Below are 22,192 nucleotides of genomic sequence, written 5' to 3' on the forward strand. Positions count from 1 at the left end.
CTGAATTCTAGTTTGAGATCTGATGGGACCCTTACATGGAAGAGTCTTGGGAAGTAGTTAATTAACAAAATGGGCTGAACCAAAACTCTGGATCTGAACATCTTTGAACTTTGGAGGACAATGAGTTAGAACCTAGATTTGAAACCGCCTCTAGTATTTAATATCAGGAGTCTGATTTAGACCCAAACAAATGTTTCTGGTCTATTGTTGGGAATAGAGATTTTTAAAATTCTTATAACTGTTCCTAGTTATCTTAACGAGCATAATATAAATCCTTAAATAAAGTAGCTAGACAAATTCAGAGTTAAGACTGCTGCTCTGTCCTTAACTCATCCTGTCTTTTGACTACAGCCCTTTTAGTAGATCTCTGAAACAGTGAATGATCTTACATACTTTGAGCTGCAGCAAGGACAAGTATGTAATTTTACATAACTATAGCCAGGTTAGTATTAAGGACAGAGCGTGCAGTTTTCATTCAGAATATGCTATATTTTTTTCTAAGTCAGGCTATTAACCTCCTTTAAAGGGTTTTTATAACATTTTATTTCTGTTCTACCAACCACCATGTTATTCTTACTCTTTAATGACTACTTTTTTTAAAAAATTAGGACAGTTGTCCAAATTCTGTAGTCTTCACTCAAGCAAAACTCTCATTGATTTTAATGGGAGTTTTAATTGAATGAATAATGCAGAATTTGGCCATTCATTACTCCATAATCTTAATTGTCAAAAGACCCATTGAAATAACTAATAGAAGTAGCCAGTTCTCTTCAAAATAACTATCATTGAACAGTACTGTAGATTGTAAAATTAAATGAAAGTATGCCCTCTGAACGTTATCATAAGATAAACTGATAGCAAACAATCTCACAGGGTGAAATCCCCTCTACCTACATAAAGCCCATGTATTCTGGTCAGGTGTGCTGCTGGGGGTGGGGGTTTGTGGGGCTATAGCCACCCCAAAATTTGCCAGTCTCCATTTCTTTGGGAAGCTGGTTCATGGCTGGCATGGTGCTGGGCGAACTCACCCACTGCTAGAGGTGGCTGGGCTGAGTGGGAGTCTGCTGAACTAGGGTGGGGGGACAAGGAGCCTATTGGTGCTGGTTCTTGGGGGTCAGGAGTGGGAGCTGTGGCTGCTGCTGAACAAGCATTCAGGCTCCTGGGTGCTTGGCTTAAAGAGACAGCACGCTGGCTCACACACACTCTCCCTCCAACACACTCTCCCAGTCTCTGACACACCGTTTCCCACTCTCTCGCCTCTGCAGTCTCTCACACTTGTAATATTATTATTATTATTGTTTGTAATTTCTTGGTACTTCCTACTGAAATATATATTCTCTGTCATTTTATTCTTTTCAAAGTTAAATTTAATTTTTTGAGTAGTAATTTCTAAAATGCCTAACCTGTCCTGGCTGGAGTAATTATCATTATCACTTTTATTGCCATATTGTGCTTTGCCATTCATTATTTAAAGTGGTACAATCAAATAATAGTATCCTTCTAGAATGTAAATTTGGCTTGTACTCACCTTAACAATGCCAGTTTAAAAAAGAAAAAAACATTATTTAAAAACACAACTTTAGACACTGTAAAGTAACTTAAAATTTGTACAAAAATAAATGCAGTTCCAAGTCTGACACTAATAGTGATGATGGAGTTAAATGTTAGAGAGTCACGTACATGATTGTGACTGGCAAACATAAATGCAAAAATAAGTAGAAAAATAAATTCCTGTCTTAATAAAAGAGAAAAACTTGAATCATGTATGTGAAAATTAAAATAGTTTTTAGTGGAGTGAAAAACAGTTGATGATATTGGAGGCAATAATGGCAGTAATACAGTGTGTCTGTTAGAGAAAGTAATCAGATTTGATTTATTTTTATTTAGCTCCACTAAAGATAGTGTACAAAGTATCAAACTTGTCTTTCTGATATTTGTGTTAAGGCTCCAAAACTGATACCTCAAGGCTTACGATTGGGAATATTTTGCTGTATTATCTCCTGATTGTTCTAAATTTGACATATAAACTTAAAATATGGCTTTAATTGGTATTTGTGTATATTTTTTTCTTTCTTTATATAGGAATGAGATGCAGTGCTCTTGTCAGCTAATTTCTAAGTTATTATCTGCAAAAACCCTAGACTTTTCAGGTGCCTTACTAGCCTCTGGAATCGCAGTTAAAGTAAACATGGGCAGCAGGTATAATGGGGGAGAGCGAGGGCCCGTGGTGGAGCGGGGGTGGAGTGTGTGTGGGGGCCATGGCAGAAGAGGCAGGACAGGAAGTTAGCCTCCCCCAGGGAAAGATTCATCATCATAGACTAAACATCCATCCCCCTTCCTGCCCACAGCCTCCTGCAGCTGCTGCCAGGAATGGAAGACCGAGCCAAAGTAGGGTTGCCAGGCGTCCTTTTCGACTGGGTGTTCTGGTCGAAAACCGGGACCCTGACGGCTCTGGTCAGCACCACTGACTGGGCCATTAAAATTCTGGTCGGTGGTGAAGCAGTGCTAAGGCAGGCTCCCTGCCTGCCCTGGCTCTGCGTGGCTCCCAGAAGTGGCTGGCATGTCCCAACAGCCCCTACGTGTATGGCTGGCCAAGGAGGCTCCGCGCGCTGCCCCCGAGCTCTGGCTCCACAGTTCCCATTGGCCGGGAATTGAAGCCAATGGGAGCTGCGGGCGAGGGCAACGCATGGAACCTCCCTGGCCTCCCTTGCACCTAGGGGCTGCAGGGATATGCCAGACGCTTCCCGGAGCCACCTGAGATAAGTGCTACCCAGAGCCCACACCACCTCCTGCACCCCAGCCCTGAGCCCCCTCCCATTTCCAAACTCCATCCTAGAACCCGCACCCATCCCACACTCCGAACCCCTCGGCCCCCTCCTGCATGCCAAACCCCTCATCCCCGGCCTCACCCCAGAGCCCACAGCCCTGGCCGGAACCCTCCTGCGCTCCAACCTCCTGCTCCAGCCCAGTGAAAATGAGTGAGTGAGGGTGGGGAAGAGGGAGAGGGGGATGGAGTGAGTGGGGGGCGGGGCCTCAGAGAAGGGGTGGGGCCTTGGGGCAGGACAAAGGTGTTTGTTTTTCTGCACTCAGAAAGTTGGCAGCCTTAAGCCGAAGGTATCCCAGTAATGCCTCCTACAGTACCTGTGCTCATTTAACCCTTTCTAGCACTGAGGCCTTCTGCTCCAGAATGACTGCAGTGTGAGTTGTAGTATTATGGCTCTGAGTCTCCAAATCTTCCAGATATCATACTTTGCTGTGTGCAAACGGTTATTTTAAAAATAACAGTATGTTCTCCAATTTAAAGTAATTAGCTATTAATAATATTTAACCCGTAATTTTTTTCCAGAAGTTTGCATTTGTTGGTGGTGGTTGTTATTAGTTTATTTATTTATTGGCTTAGTTTTGTTTTCTATTGATTTTCTGTGAATAAATGTTGCACCAGTGAACTGCCATAGCTGAAGTTTAAAATGGATCTGTCTGTATATATTTTTGTTCTCCTATTTGAGGATAACATAGATAAAACACACATGTATGTGTGCCAACAAAATGTATAGGGCAGCCCACCCAATTTTTTGTTTAGCCCACATTAGCCCCGCCCGGTAGAGCCTTTGATTCTGGTTTTGTGCAGAAAGGGTATGGAGTGGCGGGGCAGGTGAAAGTCTCCCACCTTACCCAAACACAAGATTAGTGATCAGGTTTACTTTGCAGCTTCCCTACTGCCAAGGCTGAAATAAGACTGAGACAAGAGCCAGAGTCCTTCCACTCCAATAGTGCTCACCTGTATACATACACTTTCAAAAGGACTTTCACCACACAACTTCTTTTAAAATTTATTGTGGCTAAAGCCCAGTATGATTCTGAGAATTGTCCAGATTATGTGGGTAGTTTTTGTGAGGTGTGTGGAGGAGCAGCAGTGACATTTATATTTAAGTTTTGATGCAATTTTTTCAGTTGAGTTGAAAGCACAGCATGTAGATGTAAATGCACTGCAAACCAAGTTAGGCTGTGACAAAGTTTTAATTTTCTACAGCTGTATAAAAGAAAAGGGGGTAAAATCTCTTTCTCTAATTTCCAGCAGCATATCTGAGCAGTTCACATGTTTCCCCCTTTAGAATTTAGAATAATTTGTTCTGTTTATGCATAAAATGGATTGGAAACTCACTGAAGCTACTCTTTAATGGGAGTTTTGCTTTTTTGATAACTTGTGATTGGTTTGCAAAACTAGCTTTGATTGCTATTGTTGCCACCTGCCAGTCAGCCTGGAGTTTTGCATGGCCAGGGTTTGCCATGGCTACTGTTTCCTGCTGATCTGTGTGGGGCTTTTGCTTGCAGATGGTTTGCTGTAGCTTCTTTTGCAACTACTTGCTACCTTGCCTGGTGCCTTGTCTGGGAAGGGCTTACCATAGCTACTGCTGCTGTCTTACAGGAAGAGGGTTTGCTGCCACTGCTGCCTGCATCTTTTCCTGGAATTATTGCTTAAAAGGGGGAATCAGCAAAAGCTACCCAGGTGGATTAGAAAACTGCAGACTTATTACTTTTTGTTGCCAGTTTCAGTATCTTCTCTGCTATCTCTGTTCTGCCGAATGTCTGTTTGACTGCACACCTTGCTGTGATATGAATGCTTGTTCTGGTGCTAGGGTGTGTTGGATTAGTAAACTGAAAACCTGATCCAGCTGCTACTGACTTCAAGGGAGCAGGGTTGGACCCTAATTTTCTGTCTTGATCATGTGATTTTTGGAATGTCCTTACTTTGGTTCTGTCCCTCTGATTTGGGGGGCTTTTTGCTGTGGACAGTGGCAGCTGGTAAATTAGAAGGGCACAATGGGCACCTCATAACATGGTGCTTGCACCCAGCCAAAAGAGGATAGGATATGTCAAATAAAAAGAAAATTATGTTGGAAAGGAGTTCCCTCAGTTTCATTTTCCCCAAGGGAAAACTGATTAAAAAGCACATTGCACATGATCACACACCCCCTGTCTGTCAAACTTCTACCTGATTTAGTTTGAAATTGCTGAGGTAATAAATGTTGGAATTTGTAATTGATATGCTGATGGACTCCCTTAACTACAATAAACAGTTTATTCAATATGAGCCTGAGAAGGAGCCAGAATTTATCCATGTACGTTGTCAAAGAGCCACAGTAATATGTCAGCAGTCCCCCATCAGCTCCCCCCTGGCTCCCAGCGCCTGCTGCCCAATGGCAGCCCCGCTGATCAGTGCCTCTCCATCCCTCCCTGTACCTCCTGATCAGCTGTTTCAAGGCATGCAGGAGGCTGGGAGGGGGAGGGGGAGGAGCGAGGGCATAGCGGGCTCAGGGGAGGGGGCGGGAAGGGATGGAGTAGGGGCAGAGCCAGGGGTTGAGCAGTGAGCACTCCCCAGCACATTGGAAAGTTGGCGCCTGTAGCTCCAGCCCCGGAGTCGGTGCCTATACAAGGAGCTGCATATTAATTTCTGAAGAGCCACATGTGGCTCCGGAGCCACAGGTTGGCCGTCCCTGCTATATAATGTTAAAATGTAGAGTTGAACAGAGTGTTATAAAATTTATTTTGTGACATGTTATTGCTATATGAGTATTGCAGTGAACATAAGGAAATTTGGCACCAAGTTAAATAAAATGAATCGTTAATATATTGTTTCACAAGACATTTTGTATTTTGGACTCGTACAGATTCTTGAGAGTATGCCAATGACGGAGAAAGTTGAAGAATTACTACAAGTGATAGGCCCATTCTATGAAATAGTAGAGGATAAAAAGAACAGAGCATCTGGCCTAACATCAGGTTTGAATAAATACCTCCTCCTTATTTTGTACTGTAAATAATAATAAAAATTTAGACTCTCTCAACTAACTTACTTACATTTCATTCTCAGTTTAAATTCTATAAATAGTTTCTTAAAGCTAAATGTTGCATCTTTCTATTTCATTCCTTTACCATATGCCAGTCCGACTGGAGAAAGTCTCTAAATATTTAGAAGGTAGGAATGATAAATTTCTGTGTAAATCCATTTGTTTCATTGTTTTATGTGCTGTAATTCACTGCAACACTTGAGACTTCTGGGTTTGTCACCTTTAATTTTTATTTAAAAATAAAAACACTACAGGAAGGTCCAAAGGCATGTTTGGAATTTAACCAAATGTTTTCAGTGCTGGAGAGGAAAACTTCACTGCAGAGCCTCTGGTTGCTGAGAGAGAATTAAAAAAATATCCAGTTTCTGCCTCTCTATTGATAAGAACAGCCTTTTAAATTCTGCCTTTCTTCTGCATCCTGCATGTGGGTATGTGCAGGCAAGCTGTGTACTGTAGCTGGCAGTCTATTTATTCTCTGTCATCCAGCTTGAGAAACTTTTTTTGCTCTCCTGCAATTTTTTAAATTATTATTTATACATCAGCACAAGTATGCATGGGATTCCACAGACAAATAATAAAGGACCTGTAATCTCCTCCCCTGTACTTGCAGTCCGCATTGCCCAGTGCTAGAGTTCAAGGGAGAAGGGATTAGTCTAACAGTCTGTGAATATCTGACAGGTGGCAAACCTAGTAATTTCATAGTTATGTAAAAAGGCACTGTGGCAACTATTATTTTACAACATTGTTGTAGTTCATAGTTGATTCTGTGAAAATGTTTTGATAATTAGACTGTTGAAACATTACAGGTAAGGTTGTCTGTCTACATCTTGGTTTAAGAGTCTAAAACCTAGCTAAAGCTTTAAGATAAAGTTGGATATATGTAGCCTATGTTTGGAACAATTTTTTAAAAATTGATCTGTTCTAATTTTTAATTTTTAAAAAAGTTTAATTTTTATATAATTTTAAAAATAATGTGACAAACTGGTTTAAAGTGCTTTTCACATTTTTACAACTCAAAAATGGCTTTGATTAATTGTCAGCGTTTAAACTAATCAGTTATATGTTCAAATAGTTTTTTCATATTTTAGAGAAAATAATAATGGCTGAATTTTTAAATGGCCACTTTAAAAGCAGGGTCACTTTTTTCAACTAAAACTGCATATGCTTCAGGTCTGGTATTTAATTAGCCTGCTTGGCAGCTCGATTGGCAGGCAAGATTGTAACAGAGTATCTGCAGATTCAGGTCAGTGATCTGCATAATGAGGATTGACTCACTTGGAATCTATGGTACAGAGTGCCAAAAGCTACTTTTAAAAAGTAGCTAAATCTAAACTAACAGAATCATAGAAACTAAAGACAAAAAAGACCAATTGGATGACCCAGACCAAAATACAATGGATCCTGAATTTGTTACTCCAACAAGTATATTTTGTTAACATCAGAAAATTTATATCCTAATTTAAATAACATTAGTGAGGCAAACTAACCATATCAAGAAACTTCAGAGTTGAAATTCAAGTTTCAGCCTTATCTGGCTCTATCAATATTGTAACAGATGTGGTACATAGCATTCACAAATCTGAAACTCTGTGACATCTAATTACTTTAGCATAGGTTTAGATAGATTCAGAATCTTAATAGTGAGTTTCTTTTCAATTTTGTCACAAAATTATTACATTGGGGATGTGAAGAAATCCTTCCCTCACTCCCACCCCAGTCCACTGAAGAAATTAATATTTTAGTAATAAGCTATAAATACCAATTAGTACTTACAATACTATTCTTCCAGTAATCCTAATCCAGTGTTTTATCCTTTGGGCCACTCTGCCTTCTTTGAGTCCCCCCCCCCCACTCCATTTTTCCTCCATATTAATTTTTGTTCCCCTTTGAGGAAAACTCAGGAAGCTTGATAACAGCAAAGGTAAGGTTTATTCCCCTCACTCTTTCACCAATCTCACATTCTTTCTGTCTTTCCATCTTCTTCCACTTCTCGCTCTCCTCCCATGCATCCTGGGAATTGTAGTTCCTGGACTCAAGGTTATAGGACCCACTAGGAACAAAATTTACACACACAATCTGGGGTTGCTATGTGCACCTAGATAGCTACAATACACAATTCCCTTTAGAATAATCATTGTAAAACTTTCAACAGTCGCATCCAAGCCATCACTTAAGTCCAGTAACAAAGTTTTCCAACCTTTTTGGCAGTCTCCTTTGTCTTACACCTCTAATACCCGGAGAGGCAGGAATGAGACTAGGTGAGGGAGCAATTCCTACTAGTATAGATTATCCATCATCGCTATCTGTGTCATTGATGCTCTCTGGTCCAAGGTGGAAATTGTGATTCTCTTCGTCAGCGGCTAGCTGATGAGCTGTGGATAATCTTGAAATGTTCCATTTCTTTATATAGCGGAATCTCCTCAGATTTCTGTTAGCTGCAGATGACATGAATGTCTTGAATGCCCTTTTTTGACTCTGCATGGCAGCTTCACATGAACAAAATTTTCAATTTAAAGCTTGTGAGGTTTAGCACCTTTCTTATGATCTACATACTGTCTGTATTTCTCCTTTTTGTTCTTAAAACATTCATGAATAGTTTCACCTGAAGGTTTGGTTGAAAAAGGAGACTGTATAAGCATTTGACAGATAGTAAGTCATGTATTGGCCTTACATCCTCTAACAGTTTGAAGGGTGGTACTCCTGTTGAGTGTGTAGTGGTCCTGTAAGCAAACAGTGTTTCACATAAAGTTTTTTTTCCATGGTCTCATTTGCAAACTGGTAAATTAAAGACTTTCTTTAACCAGTCTGTTCATTCTCTCAGCTACACCATTAATTCTCCGCTGGTATAAAAAAACTATTTTGCGCTTGATACTATTGCTACTGAAGTAGCGTTGCATTTCAGCAGGTTAATTGTATTCTATTGTCAATTATCAATTCCTTGGGAAATCCTTCTTGGCTAAAGACTGATCACATGAACTTAACCGCTGTTTCAGTAGTAACCATTCCAGTGAATGTAACTTCCAGCTGCTTTGAATGATAGTCTACCATTACTATGGCAAACCTTTGCATAACAGGGTAATCTTCAGATGATCCCATTATGTCAAGCTGGTTTCTCCCATGGACAGTTAGGATAGTCAACTGGTGTGAGAGGGATGCTGAAGGTTTCTGTGACTTATCACTACTAGCACAAGCCATGCAATTCTTGATTATTTCCTCAAGCTGCTCATCCATCCCTGGCCACCAGAAGTCATGTTGCAGTTGTCTTTTGGTTGTATTCATTCCCAGGTTTCCTTCATGTGTCGGGAGAATCAGTCATTCTTTCAGAAGTATAGGCACAAAAGATGGTAAATTCTCAAAATCTATTAATTTATAAGGGGCAACTCATGTGATATGTTTCTACATGGTTGTAAGTGTTCTGATGTCATCCTCCTGTAAAGCCATCCATTGACTATGGAAGTCTTTAGGTCCTAAAGTGCCTTGTCGTCTCTCATGGCTGTTGCTCACTCTGAGACTGTGATCATTCCTTGAGATTTGTGCAGTGACAATCCATTCATCTTTCTCTATTGCATCCTCATGATAAGATGTGGCTCAAGACCATACTCACAAGCATCTGTTGTGACAATCGTTTGCTTCTCAGAATCAAAGGGTCGTAGAGTTGGCCTGGTTGAAATTGCATGTTTGATCTTGTTTAAAGCTGTTCTTGCACACTTCATCCCATTCAAACATAACATCCTTTTTTAGGAGATGATACAAAGGAACTACTTTCATAGCAAATTGCTGTATAGATTTCGAATAGCATTGACACAATCCAAGACGGATTAAAGTTTGTCCTTATTGTTTGGCTCTGTTATATCACAGATGGCTTTCACATGGTGTGGTTTTGGTTGTATGTCCTAGTTATGTCACTAAGTTGGTACGGAATTGACTTTTCTTCTTGTTGATGGTAAGTCCATGTCATTGAAGTTTTTCTATAACCTTGTTTAGGATGAGATCCTGTTTGGATTCATCTTTGCCATACATTACAATATCATCTTGAAAGTAACGTCCCTTGTCTCTCCAGAGATCCAATGCATCATTCTCTGGAATACAGATGCTGCAGAGGCTAATCCAAGTGGCATCTTTTAGAATTGGAACGGACCTTCTGGAGTGATGAAAGATGTGTACATGTGGGATTCTTCCGTTAAGGGGATCTGGTGGTAAGCTAAGAATAAATCAAGGGTTACAAAGACTCTTGCCTCCTTTAAGTTGAGCAGCATTTCACCAAGGTTGGGCAGAGGATGACAATCTGGAACAGTGTTGAAGTTTAGATCTATCAAATCCACAAATATGCAAATAGCACCATTAGGTTTCCTCTTGAGAATGAAGAGAAACCCATTCTGATAAATCAACTAGTTCAGCGATATCTGCTTTACATAGTTTTGAAATTTCCTCTTTGGTTGTCTCTGTGCAATTGGTATGTTTAGCACTTTATGCTGCGTAAACATTGCATTGTTTTTTTAGCAGGATCTTGTGCTTGAGCTTTTTGGGAACATCTTTGGTATCGGTGAAAACTTCTAGAAAGTCAGAGATGATTTCTGGTTGTAGCCTATCCTCAGTTTGCAGGAGAGGTTCTCTACTATTCGATCGAATATAATCTGAAGATCCCTTTGATTACATCCTAAAATAGAAACTCCCTTTTGGGGTACATAGATTTTTTTTCCCTTGTGCATTATGGCCTTTGTACTCAAGGATAGTTGTAAAATAGCCATTGATGTGGATGGGAGATCCACCAGACCCTCTGGGGTATGTGTCTGGAGAATGCAGCATGGGTTGGGAGCTGGCACAAAGCACATTGCAGAATTGGTTGGGAACTACAGTAAAAGGCAAACCAGAATCCACTAACGTCATCATTACATGGCCAGCAACTCAATGTGGATTGATGTGATGATCTCCTGTCACATTCAAAACATCCTTGGGATTCAGTTTGCCGTCATCTTCATCTGTGAGAACTCTAGATACAACATCGTCAGCAGACTTTAGAAAAATGTCTTTTTGTTGTTGTTGTACTTCTTGCATCCTGACTTCTTGGCAGAATAGCCTTGAAAATCTGCCTCTGACCAGGGTCACCGCACCTGTAGCATTGGTAGCAATGTGGCATGTGGGAGGGCAAAAGGCACTGAGAGTGTAGACTAAGGAGCTTTCCATACTGTCATCTTGGACTGCATTAACCTCTGCAGGCTGGAAGACATCTGGCGTCATGGAAAGTGATTTAGCATAATGTATGGTGCTCTTCGTTTGTCAGGCAATTTCTGTGGTTCCCTTTTATCATGGGGAGTTGTTCCTGAATTTGGAACTGTTCATCTTCATGACAATTTGGTCTCTGATTATTTCATCTGTAAAACTGGCAAATTCACAGGTTGCATTCAGCTCATGTAATGCAGTTACATAGTTGTTGATGGGCTCGTGAGGTATCTGTACTCGGGAATAGAACTTGAAGCATTCAACCACATTTAGTAGAAGATTAAAATGATCATCCAGGGCTCAGAGAGCAGCATCATATGGAGTCACATCTTGCAGTATGTCAGTAAGAGGAGGGAGATGCTTGAAGATTTGTTGCCCATCAGGACCAAGGCAATAAAGCAGTAAGCCTTTCCGCTTTTCTGGAACGTAAGTAGAAGTTGCTTGCTGAAGTAAGACTTCCATTGTTTCCATGGGAGCAGAGGATCTTCTGGGATACGCATGAAGAATGGTGGAGGTGAAACTTGTGTCATGGTAATAAGTGTGGTGGAGGCAAGTTGGAGACGTCAAGTGATTGAGCAAGGAACATGGAGAAGAATTTGTTGGTAAGAAATGCTGGTCACAGAAATGGTTGACTGGACCTGTACTTGTTCTTGGTGCAGCTGGGGTATTCAGAACTGCAGAGGAATGCTTTAGCTGTGAAAAATGAGGACTATGAAAAAATAGACACTGCCCCTTTAAATTTGTCTTTTCAGCAAGTTGCAGACAGTAGTAGGCTACAGGCCGGTGGAGTTTCCCTGGGAGCAGCAACAGCATCTCAGAGCAGCAGGGAATCATGAGGCATTTGGATAAATTAGAGCAGGGGTTGGCAACCTATCAGAAGTGGTGTGCCAAGTCTTCATTTATTCACTCTAATTTAAGGTTTTGAGTGCCAGTAATACATTTTAATGTTTTTAGAAGGGATCTCTCTATAATATATAACTAAACTATTGTTGGATCTAAAGTAAATAAGGTTTTTTAAATGTTTAAGAAGCTTCATTTAAAATTAAATTAAAATGCAGATCTTATCAGTTTAGTGTGATCCTTGCCCTTGCTTTTCCTTGCTGAGTTTTCCAGTGTCTGGCATGTATTTGGATAGTTTAAGCTGCACACAGGTTTCTGAGTGATCAGTTGTTAACCAGCTCCAAGAGGGACAGAGGACAGATTTCATGTGTGAAAATACCTGTTCACACAGGTATATGGATCCAAATGCTGAAAGCATTGCAAACGCAATTTTCTTCAAACAGTTTAAATTTCACTGTCAGGGACGTCCAGCAGGTCAGAATAGAGGCCCCATGAGCTCTCTCAGTAGCTTTAAGTGCACCCTGCAGATCTCCAAACTTTGATACCCACAATTCTGAGCTTTTTAACTGAATGAGCTTAATTTCAAAATCTTCAACACCCATCCACTGAAATACAGACAAATCCGAGTCGCTTTCGTTGAACTTTTCAGGTTTAATTGGAAACAAAAGCATTGGGCCAAATTGCTGGAAATCTTGAAATCTGTCAGAAAATTCTGATTCCAGTTCTTACATGTACATTCCAATCTCATTGACACTGACAGTGCAACATGTCGATAGCTCTTTTATGTGTTGGAAGTAGCAGAAAGTTGATGTTCGAATATCCCGAGAAAAGACTTCTAGTTTTACAACAAATGCCTTCCAGGATTTCGTAAAGATCCAGAACCGTTTGCCCTGCACCCTGGAGATGGAGATTGAGTTCGATTAGGTGAGTGGTGATGTCAGTTAGAAACATGAGCTTACACAGCCATTTGTCGTCATCCAGTTCAGGGTAGTTTTGTCCTTTTTCTGACAAAAAGGCCTTAATCGCACCAAAACCTTGCCACAACTTAGCCACCAAATGTTCTGTGAAGTGAAGTGAAAGGACATCTAACTTTGCTTTCTTAGGAGCTGACATTTTGTCAGATGTGCACCTCAACTTACAGTGGGGAGAAAAATCATGACAGATGGCACGCACAACGTCAAACGCAACGTGCTGTTCCATGTGACATGATAATGATGTAAGCAGCAAATCGGGACTTAAAAATATCCCAGTACAGTGGCGCTGGAACAATTTTTAAGGTGGGCGTGCTGAGCTGTGCCTCCTCTTGCCCCTGTCTGCACCCCTCACTGCCCCAGGCTGGGGCCAGTGGGCCACAGCTGGGGGTGGCTGCAGAGCCCCAGGCTGGCGGCTGGGACCCGAGGATGGCAGCAGAGCGGCCGGGACCTGGGACCGGCAGCTGGCTGAACGGGGGCTGGCAGATGGAACTCTGGGTGGCAGGGGGCCAGCAGTAGGACCCCGGGCTGGCAGCAGAACCCCCGGGACCATTGGCCGGGACCCGGGCAGTGTGAGTGCCACTCAAAATAATCTTGCGTGCCGCAAGTTGCTGACCCCTGAATTAGAGTTCTGTTTATCTGTGGTTCTTCTATGCTCATCGCCAGTTTCTTTTGTACTTGAACCTCTTTGAGGAAAACTCAGAAAGCTCAGTACATAATTGGTTAAACAATTGCAAACAAAGAGTAACTGTTAATGGAATGATGTCCGATTAGAGGGAGGTTTCAAGTGGGATTCCACAGGGATCTGTTCTGGGCCCAGTGTTGTTTAACATCTTTATTAATGACCAGAATGTAGGAATACAGAGCATACTGATAAATTTGCAGATGACACACAGCTTAGGGGCGTTTGCCGACACTTAGAAGGGACCGAATGACTAGGCAGCAGTTCTGCAGAAAAGGACCTAGGGGTTACAGTGGACGAGAAGCTCGATATGAGTCAACAGTATGCTGTTGTTGCCAAGAAGGCCAATGGCATTTTGGGATGTATAAATAGGGGCATTGCCAGCAGATCGAGGGACATGATCGTTCCCCTCTATTTGACATTGGTGAGGCCTCATCTGGAGTACTGTGTCCAGTTTTGGGCCCCACACTACAAGAAGGGTGTGGAAAAATTGGAAAACGTCCAGCAGAGGGCAACAAAAATGATTAGGGGACTGGAACACATGACTTATGAGGAGAGGCTGAAGGAATTGGGATTGTTTAGTCTGTGGAAGAGAAGAATGAGGGGGGATTTGATAGCTGCTTTCAACTACCTGAAAGGGGGTTCCAAAGAGGATGGCTCTAGACTGTTCTCAGTGGTAGCAGATGACCGAGCAAGGAGTAATGGTCTCAAGTTGCAGTGGGGGAGGTTTAGGTTGGATATTAGGAAAAACTTTTTCACTAGGAGGGTGGTGAAGCACTGGAATGCGTTACCTAGGGAGGTGGTGGAATCTCCTTCCTTTGAGGTTTTTAAGGTCAGGCTTGACAAAGCCCTGGCTGGGATGATTTAGTTGGGGATTGGTCCTGCTTTGACCAGGGGGTTGGACTAGATGACCTCCTGAGGTCCCTTCCAACCCTGATATTCTATGATTCTACGATAGAGCTAAAATTCAGAGGGATCTTGATAAATTAAAGAATAGGGTTATAGTCAACAAAATGAAATTCAATAAAGACAAATATAAGTTCTACACTCAGGGAAGAAAAACCAAATGCACACATACAAAATGGGGGATAACTGGTTTGGCAGTAGCACTGCTGAGAAGGATCTGGGAATTGTGATAGATCACAACCTCAACATGAATCAGCAATGTGATGCTATTGCAAAAAAAGCAAATGCAATTTTAGGCATTAGCAAGGAATAGCATGCAAGTCATTGGAGGCAATAGTACTGCTCTACTTGGCACTGGTCAGGCCTCAACTGGAGTACTGTGTCCAGTTTTGGTCACCATTGTATAGAAAGGATGTGGAGAAACTGGAAAGGATCCAGAGGCAAGTGACACAAATGATCAAAGGGATGGAATGTAAGTCGTATGAGCAAAGGCTGAAGGAACTGGGTACGTTTTGTTTGGAAAAGAGGAGATTGAGAGGGGGACATGGTAGCAATCTTCAAATACTTGAAAGGCTGCCATAAAAAAAAGACGGAAAAAAGTCGTTCTCTTGCCACAAGAGGCAATGGGTTCAAACTACAGCATCACAGTTTTAGATTAAATCTCAGGGAAAATCTTTCTAACTGTAAGAACAGAAGGACAGTGGCACAGATTGCCTAAGGAGGTTGTAGAAGCTCCTTTGCTGGAGGTTTTCAAAAGGAAGCTGGATAGCCATTTGTCTTCAATGGTTTAGACTCAACAAATCCAACATCTTGGCAGGGAGTTAGATTAGATGACCCTTGTTGTCCCTTCTAACCCTGTGGTTCTATGATAACAGCAAAGGTAAGGTTTATTCCCCTCATTCTTTCACAGAGCTCACATTCTTCCTTTCTTCTCCTCTTTCTCCTTCTGGTCTTCCCTGTCCCCAATGCATCCTGGGAATTGTAATTCCTGTACTCAAAGCTACAGGAACTACCTAGAAATAAACTTAGAAATACAAACTGGGATAGTTATCTTCACCTAGCTAGATGCAACATTTAATCTCAGTACTAAGGCAGTTATCTTTACCTAAAAATTGGACATGTCTCCGTCAAAGGCACATCAATGTAACTCTTGAATTAGTGAAAGATTGCAGCAGAATCATGGTCCACAACTTTGGCTTGCCAGGGTGTTTCCTGTAGCTCATTGATGGCCCCTGTTACTGCAGAGTTTAAGCTTTTGACTTTTTTTTTCCATTGAAGTTTCTGCTCCCTGTACTTGCAAAGGAAACTTTCCAAATGTAAACTGCTGCAGTACTGTCTTACTGTACAGAGGATTCTGAACTGTGTGAACTCCCTCCTCACATCTAACTGAAGAGTTAACTCTGAAGCCTGAAACTAGCTATTTGTTTAAATGACCAGTAGTAGTATAGTTAATCAACATTTATCTAATATATTTAGACAGACCACACAGAAGATAGTCTATTAGGTCTGTGGAATACAATCCACAGCCTTGGGCTAGTACCCTTTACCTCTGGAGAAGTGGAATACCAGCCAGAGTGGGTAGTGGGAGGTGAGTAGACAATCAGACTTTGAGGTAGAGAGTATCTACCTCTGCGGTAGATAGTCTGAACAGATCAAGGAGTCAAAGCAACATTTATCCTGGGAAGTTTGTTTATGTTGAAGGCTCATTCTGCCGCAAACTCTGCAGGGCTCTGAGTATTCCTTCCTCTGCAAGTATTAAGTCACTTCTTGACTATCAACAGTCCACAAAAATATTTTCAGTTATATAAAAACGCTAAACTTCAAAGAAGAATGTAAACCCTTTGCTTGCAGCTGTTAGGGTTTTAAAAGAGAGTGAGCAACTATGCTTGCAGCTGCTGTAGCAGCAGAGGGCAGAACGTTGGTGAAGGACCTCTTTGTTTTTAGCTGCAATGTTGCTACTTCAGATAAATGACTTTTTCTATTTTCTGACTTCCGAACAAATGCTCAAAAATGTGACAGTCAGCCCTATGCTGAATAGATCAAGCTATAGAAGTTTCTATAAAATCATGCATGGTGTGGAGAAAGTGGATAAGGAAGTACCCCTTCACATAACACAAGAACAAGGGGTCACCCAATGAAATTAATAGGCAGCAGGTTTAAAACAAAGAAAAGGAAGCACTTCTTCATACAATGCACTGTCAACTTGTGGAACTTGTTGCCAGGGGATGTTATGCAGGACAAAAGTATAACTGAGTGCAAAGAAGAATTAGGTAAGTTCATGGAGGGGTAGGGCCATCAATGGCTATTGGCCAAGATGGTCAGGAATGCAACCCCAGGCTCTGGGTGTCCCTAAGCCTCTGACTGCCAGATGCTGGGACTGGACGACGGGATGGATCATGCAATAATTGGCCTGTTCTGTTAGTTCCCTCTGAAGCATTTGGCATTGGCCACTGTCGGAAGACAGGCTGCTGGGCTAGAAGGACCATTGATTGTGACCCAGTATGGCCATTATTATGTTCTAGTGTTAAAATAACATTGATCAATGGTTCAGAGACTTTCAGAAGGACAAAAGAGATCAAGTTTTTTGAAGATTCTCTTCCACCTGAGGCTGAAGAAACTGAAGTCAAAGATTAGCTAGGATTGATTCAATTACAGTGATCTGATCCAGGTTTCATGAAAGAATTTTTATTTCAATTTTCTGTAAATGCTGGGCAAGTGACAGATGTCCAGAGTTACAAAGCTAACTCATTACTATAACCTTCTTTGAGACTACTTATTTGTGAACAAGACTTCATATCGTTAATCTGAATAAATCCAAACAGCAGTCACCTAATCAGCTCAATTTCATAATGTTCATAGCCACCTCAAAGATTTAGCCAGACCCTCAAGAAATTAGCTTCTGTGAAGCAGTCTCCTGATTGATAGAATTTTCTCTGTACCCTGCAACACACTGTCTGTTTAAAATGCTATTTTTGTACACTTACAGTGCTTTATAAATTAAAAATAACTGTGTGCCTTTACATTAATTAAAATGCCGTATAAACCTATATGAAAATTAGGTGTGGACTTCAGTGCTGCTAGAGGTTGTGGACCACATGGTTGTATAAGATCATGAAGCGCACTCACCTTTACGCTCCCCTTAGAAGCAGAACATGGTACCACTGTACTACCGTTCGGCCCTGTCAACCTGAAGAGTACTTGTCTTTGTGGGAATTTGTCCAGATTCCAACCATTGACATAGCTGCACCAATACAAGCTCCTACTGTAGGTAAGGGAAGTCATGATTTGAACTGTTGCAATATACCCAAGTTTCTGGGAACACTGGTGTAAATCACAGCTACCCTTGCCTGTACCAGAAATTTGCATTGATGTAACTACAGTGGTAGCTGTAAAGCTATTTTCTCAGCTATCTTCCTACATTTCATTCAGTATTTAGGTTTTAAAGATCCTAGGTGCTATAGTAATAATAGTATTCACTGAAGTCATGTGTATGCTTGGAGACCATATCTCTGGCTGGAAGACATCTGTTGGTGCAGAAATGTGTATGTAGGCAAGCCTGGAAGAGAAATCCCACTTGAAAAAAATAATTTTCTTCTCATAACATTTATTTACCTTTTTTCTAACGAAACTTGCTTTCAGAAGGTAGTAATAATTGTTTGCTTTTAAGTAGTTGCATTTTTCAGAAAGCCTTTCATGTCAGTTGCACCAGTCTTTATTTGTATTTGTGCTTTCAGTGTCACACTTTCCCCAGCTTGCTTTATTGTGAAACATCCTCTTCTTTGTTTTATGTTTGATTTATTTCTGCAGTGTTTGCCAGCAAACATGCTTGTTTATAATAGTTTTCTTCTGATTTTTATGATAACCCTATGTCATAAATGTAAAGGGAAGGGGTTAAGAAGCTCTGATACAGTACTATAAAATCCTCTTACCTGTAAAGGGTTAAGAAGCTCAGATAACCTGGCTATCATCTGACCAAGAAATGACCAATGGGGGGACAAGATACTTTCAAATGGGTAGGGGGAGGCTTTTGTCTGTCTGTGTGATACCTTTGCCAGGAACAGTTCAAGGATGCAAGCCCTCCAACTCCTGTAAAGTTAGTAAGTAATCTAGCTAGAAAATACGTTAGGTTTTCTTTGTTTTGGCTTGTGAAATGCGCTGTGCTGGAGGAAATGTGTATTCCTGTTTTTGTGTCTTTTTGTAATTTAAGGTTTTGCCTAGAGGGATTCTCTATGTTTTGAATCTGACTGCCGCTAAGATTATCTTCCATTCTGATCTTACAGAGTTGTTCTCTTATCTTTTTTTGTTCTTCCAATAAAGTTCTGTTTTTTAAGAATCTGATTGGGTTTTTTGGGTCTTAAAAATCCGAGGCTGGTTTGTGCGCATGTTTATTCTCAAGCCTCCCCAGGAAAGGGGGTGTAAGGGCTTGGGGGGATATTTTGGGAGATGTCTCCAAGTGATCTCTTCCCTGATTCTTTGTTAAATCGCTTAGTGGTGGCAGCATACCAGATTTTAACCTAAGCTGGTAAAAATAAGCTTAGGGGGTTTTTCATACGGGTCCCCACATCTGTACCCTAGAGTTCAGAGTGGGGAAGGAACCCTGACACTATAACCCAAGAAAGAAGTATTTATAGTATCTAAGGCTTTACCAGCAGATGAGAGAAATTGTAACCTGTGTTACCATGGAGTTTATAGATGCTTTAGCAGGGTGGTTTGGATGGGAAACTGCACCAAAGCAGAGTACCACATTCAGAGGGGGAATAAAAATTTAGGATTGGTGGATGAGGGATGTCTTTGAACCTCAGTTTCCTCTTACAATTTAGAGTTATATTCAGTATGTTTTGTCAGGGGTAGTAGTAGGAAGGCAGTTAGCATTTAATATGTGAATTAAAACCTTCCAGTATTATACTGTTACTCTCTGCAGGATGAGCTTCTTACAAAACAAAGGATTAAAGGCATGATTAGTGGAAGTCAGAAGGGTATATCCCAGTTTTGGGCACCAGTGGTGCAAATCTCAGCTTGCCTTGTCTGCACTTGGAGGTTGCACTGATGAAGCTTCAACCACAATGGCTCCAGTGTAATAAGACCTGAGAAACTGAGCCTCCTACTCCCTCACACGCTCTCCAATTCTCTTGTGCAGTATTAGAGAATATTTCACTGCTCACACTGTGTTGGTGCTATAACAATATGTTAAAATATAAAAATAAACCGCTTTGGAGAAAGTGCGAAGAGGAAAATTTCATTCCTCCTCCTTTCTCTTGCCTTATTTAAATGTTTAAAAGAAAAGCCTAATGTTTTCCTTTTTCTTGCCTCAGTTGCCTGGCTGTTTTCTGCTTCAGGGTGTACTGAGTAAACAATTAGTGTCATTGTTAATAATCAGTCACTGGCCCAAGATTCTCTGTCTAGAACCAGCTGTTCTATCCACTACAAGAAAGGCTGAGAGTCAGAAGCCCCTTCATCTAACATTAATAAAGGAGGTTTAGTGAACCTGTGCATATGCTGTATAATATATGTGCAGAGCATTACAGTTTACAGATCAGGTTTGTACTTAATTAGCTCTGGTATCATGATGTGAAAGCATAGGTTTCTCTAAAGGCTGTGCTTATGAAGGACAGCAAAAAAGACAAAATAGTAAAATGGTCTATATAGAATAGGCAATAGAAAAGAACAGATATAGGTAGTTCTCTCTTTGATTGGTGTTGGAAATGTATCCAGTCAGCATGGGGTAAAGTGCTTCATGCACATAAGCCTTATTGTAGAAGCAAAAACATGACTCTAATCGGGGCCTCAAATATGTATGGAAAAGAAATCATCTGTGTAACTCATGAGGCTGTGATTAATCTAGGTATTTTAAAAAGCCGTTTAGCTAGTAAGCCTGGGATAGCTTTGTTCACCTAGTGCAGGGGGAGCAACTTTTGATACAGGCTACTCAGTCATTGTAGATTGAAGTGCCTGGGGTATAGGTGACCCAGGGATCCAGTTTTCTGTGGCTTTAAAACTGACTTTCTCTCTTTCCCCTCATTCCTTAGTTTTTCTGGTGCAAAACATGGAGTGCAATTGTGGCTCCCCCCCTCCCGCCCACCTGGGTGCAGTGGACCTTCCAGACACAGATCACATCTTTCCCACCCAGAAGGGATTTTAGGTACCTACTTGGTGCTAGTTTGCCATCCATGGGATTGGGGGAGGGGGACATTTCTGAAAGTCCAAGCGCCTTTCTGTGAGGAGGGAATGGCACAGGTAAGGGAGGAGTGGGTGTCCCTATTCTCTGCACTTGGTGAGACTAAAAGCACAAAGGTGATACAGACTCAGCTATTGCCTCTGAATAGCTTTGTTGCATATCCGTACAGGTATTTGTATAACAAACAGCCATTCCTACAGGATTCATACCAACAAAAAGCTGTTTGTGGATGCTCAAAACCAGTGACTAAAAAGACATCAATGTGATTGACCAAATAGCTGTTTGGAATTCAGATAAGAACTTTTTTTTTTTTTTGTAGTATAAGAACAGCTCTGGATGTGCCTCAGGTGCAGGAGGAGTGTGGACAGGATTAGTCTCCAAAGATTTCAAGGGTATAAACACCAGGGAGGGAGAGTGATTATTTACTATATTATAAGGCAGTGGTTTTCCAACTTTTTTTTCTGGCGACCCAGCTGAAGAAAATTGTTGATGCCTACGACCCAATCGACCTGGGGATGAGGGGTGTGGGAGGGGCTTAGGGCTGGAGTGTGGGGGGTGAGGGCTGCGGTATGGGGCTGGGAATGAGGGGTTCAGGGTGTGGGAGGGGGCTCTGGGCTGGGGCAGGGGGTTAGAGTGCAGAAGGGGGTCAGGGCTCTGAGGTGGGGCTGGGGATGAGGGGTTTGGGGTGCAGGAAGGGGCTCTGTTTGTAGGAGCTCAGGGCTGGGGCAGGGGAGTGGGGCATGCGGTGGGGCATGGGGTTACCTTGGGTGGCTCCCAGTCAGTGGTGGTGCAGAGGTTGGCTTCCTGCCTGTCCTGGCACCGCGGACCACGCTGCGCACTGGAAATGGCCAGCAGCAGGTCTGGCTCCTAAGTGAAGGTGTGCAAGCGGCTCTGTGCGACTCTTGTCTGCAGGCACTGCCCTCCCAGCTCCCAGGATTGCGGAGCTGGTGCTTGGGGCGGCGGCAGCGCCTGGAGCCCTGTGACCCCCTCCCCCCACCTAGGAGCCAAACGTGCTGCTGGCCGCTTCCAGGGCACAGCGCAGCGTCAGAACAGGTAGAGACTAGCCTGCCTTAGCCAGGCAGCACCTCTGACAGGACTTTTAATAGTCTGGTTGGCGGTGCTGACCAGAGTCGCCGTGACCCAGTGCCTTACATTCCGTGACCCAGTACTGGGTCGTGACCCGCAGTTTGAAAACCACTGTTATAAGGTATAACTAAGATTAGGAAGAATAAATTAGAAAAGGGAAAAATTAGGGTGAATACTGGGGAAATCTTACTGTCAAGAAGATCCAGCAGCCTTTGGGATAAATTCTGCAGGGGAAGTGTTGAAGGCACTTCTGGTTAATGTAAAGCCACATCTAAAACGAGTGGATAAAACACTGGTAAATGTAAAAATAGAGGTCCAAATGGTTTGTTCCGTCTCTGTTTGATAGAATCCTCTCTTGGTCTCTTATTTATTTGTGGTGTTAATTGCAATAAGTAGAGGAGATGATTGCACAGCCAGCTGCTACACTGCACATATGTTGGGCAGAGAGCACAACCATGAAAAT

The 22,192-nt window shown here is 41.9% G+C and overlaps 1 protein-coding gene across 5 annotated transcripts in view; it reads left to right on the forward strand.

Moving 5' to 3' along the window:
* Positions 1–22,192, forward strand: part of ACBD5 (acyl-CoA binding domain containing 5) — a 56,248-nt gene that overhangs the window by 8,662 nt on the left and 25,394 nt on the right. For 4 of the 5 annotated variants that reach the window (XM_073334323.2, XM_073334324.2, XM_073334326.2 and 1 more), the window contains 2 exons: positions 5,670–5,781; positions 5,945–5,977. In XM_073334323.2, coding sequence (XP_073190424.1) covers positions 5,670–5,781; positions 5,945–5,977 — 145 coding nt within the window. The remainder of the gene's footprint in view (positions 1–5,669; positions 5,782–5,944; positions 5,978–22,192) is intronic. The other variant, XM_073334325.2, reaches the window with a different exon arrangement.

Source organism: Lepidochelys kempii, chromosome 2, assembly GCF_965140285.1.
Source record: "Lepidochelys kempii isolate rLepKem1 chromosome 2, rLepKem1.hap1, whole genome shotgun sequence".
Taxonomy (NCBI): domain Eukaryota; kingdom Metazoa; phylum Chordata; order Testudines; family Cheloniidae; genus Lepidochelys; species Lepidochelys kempii.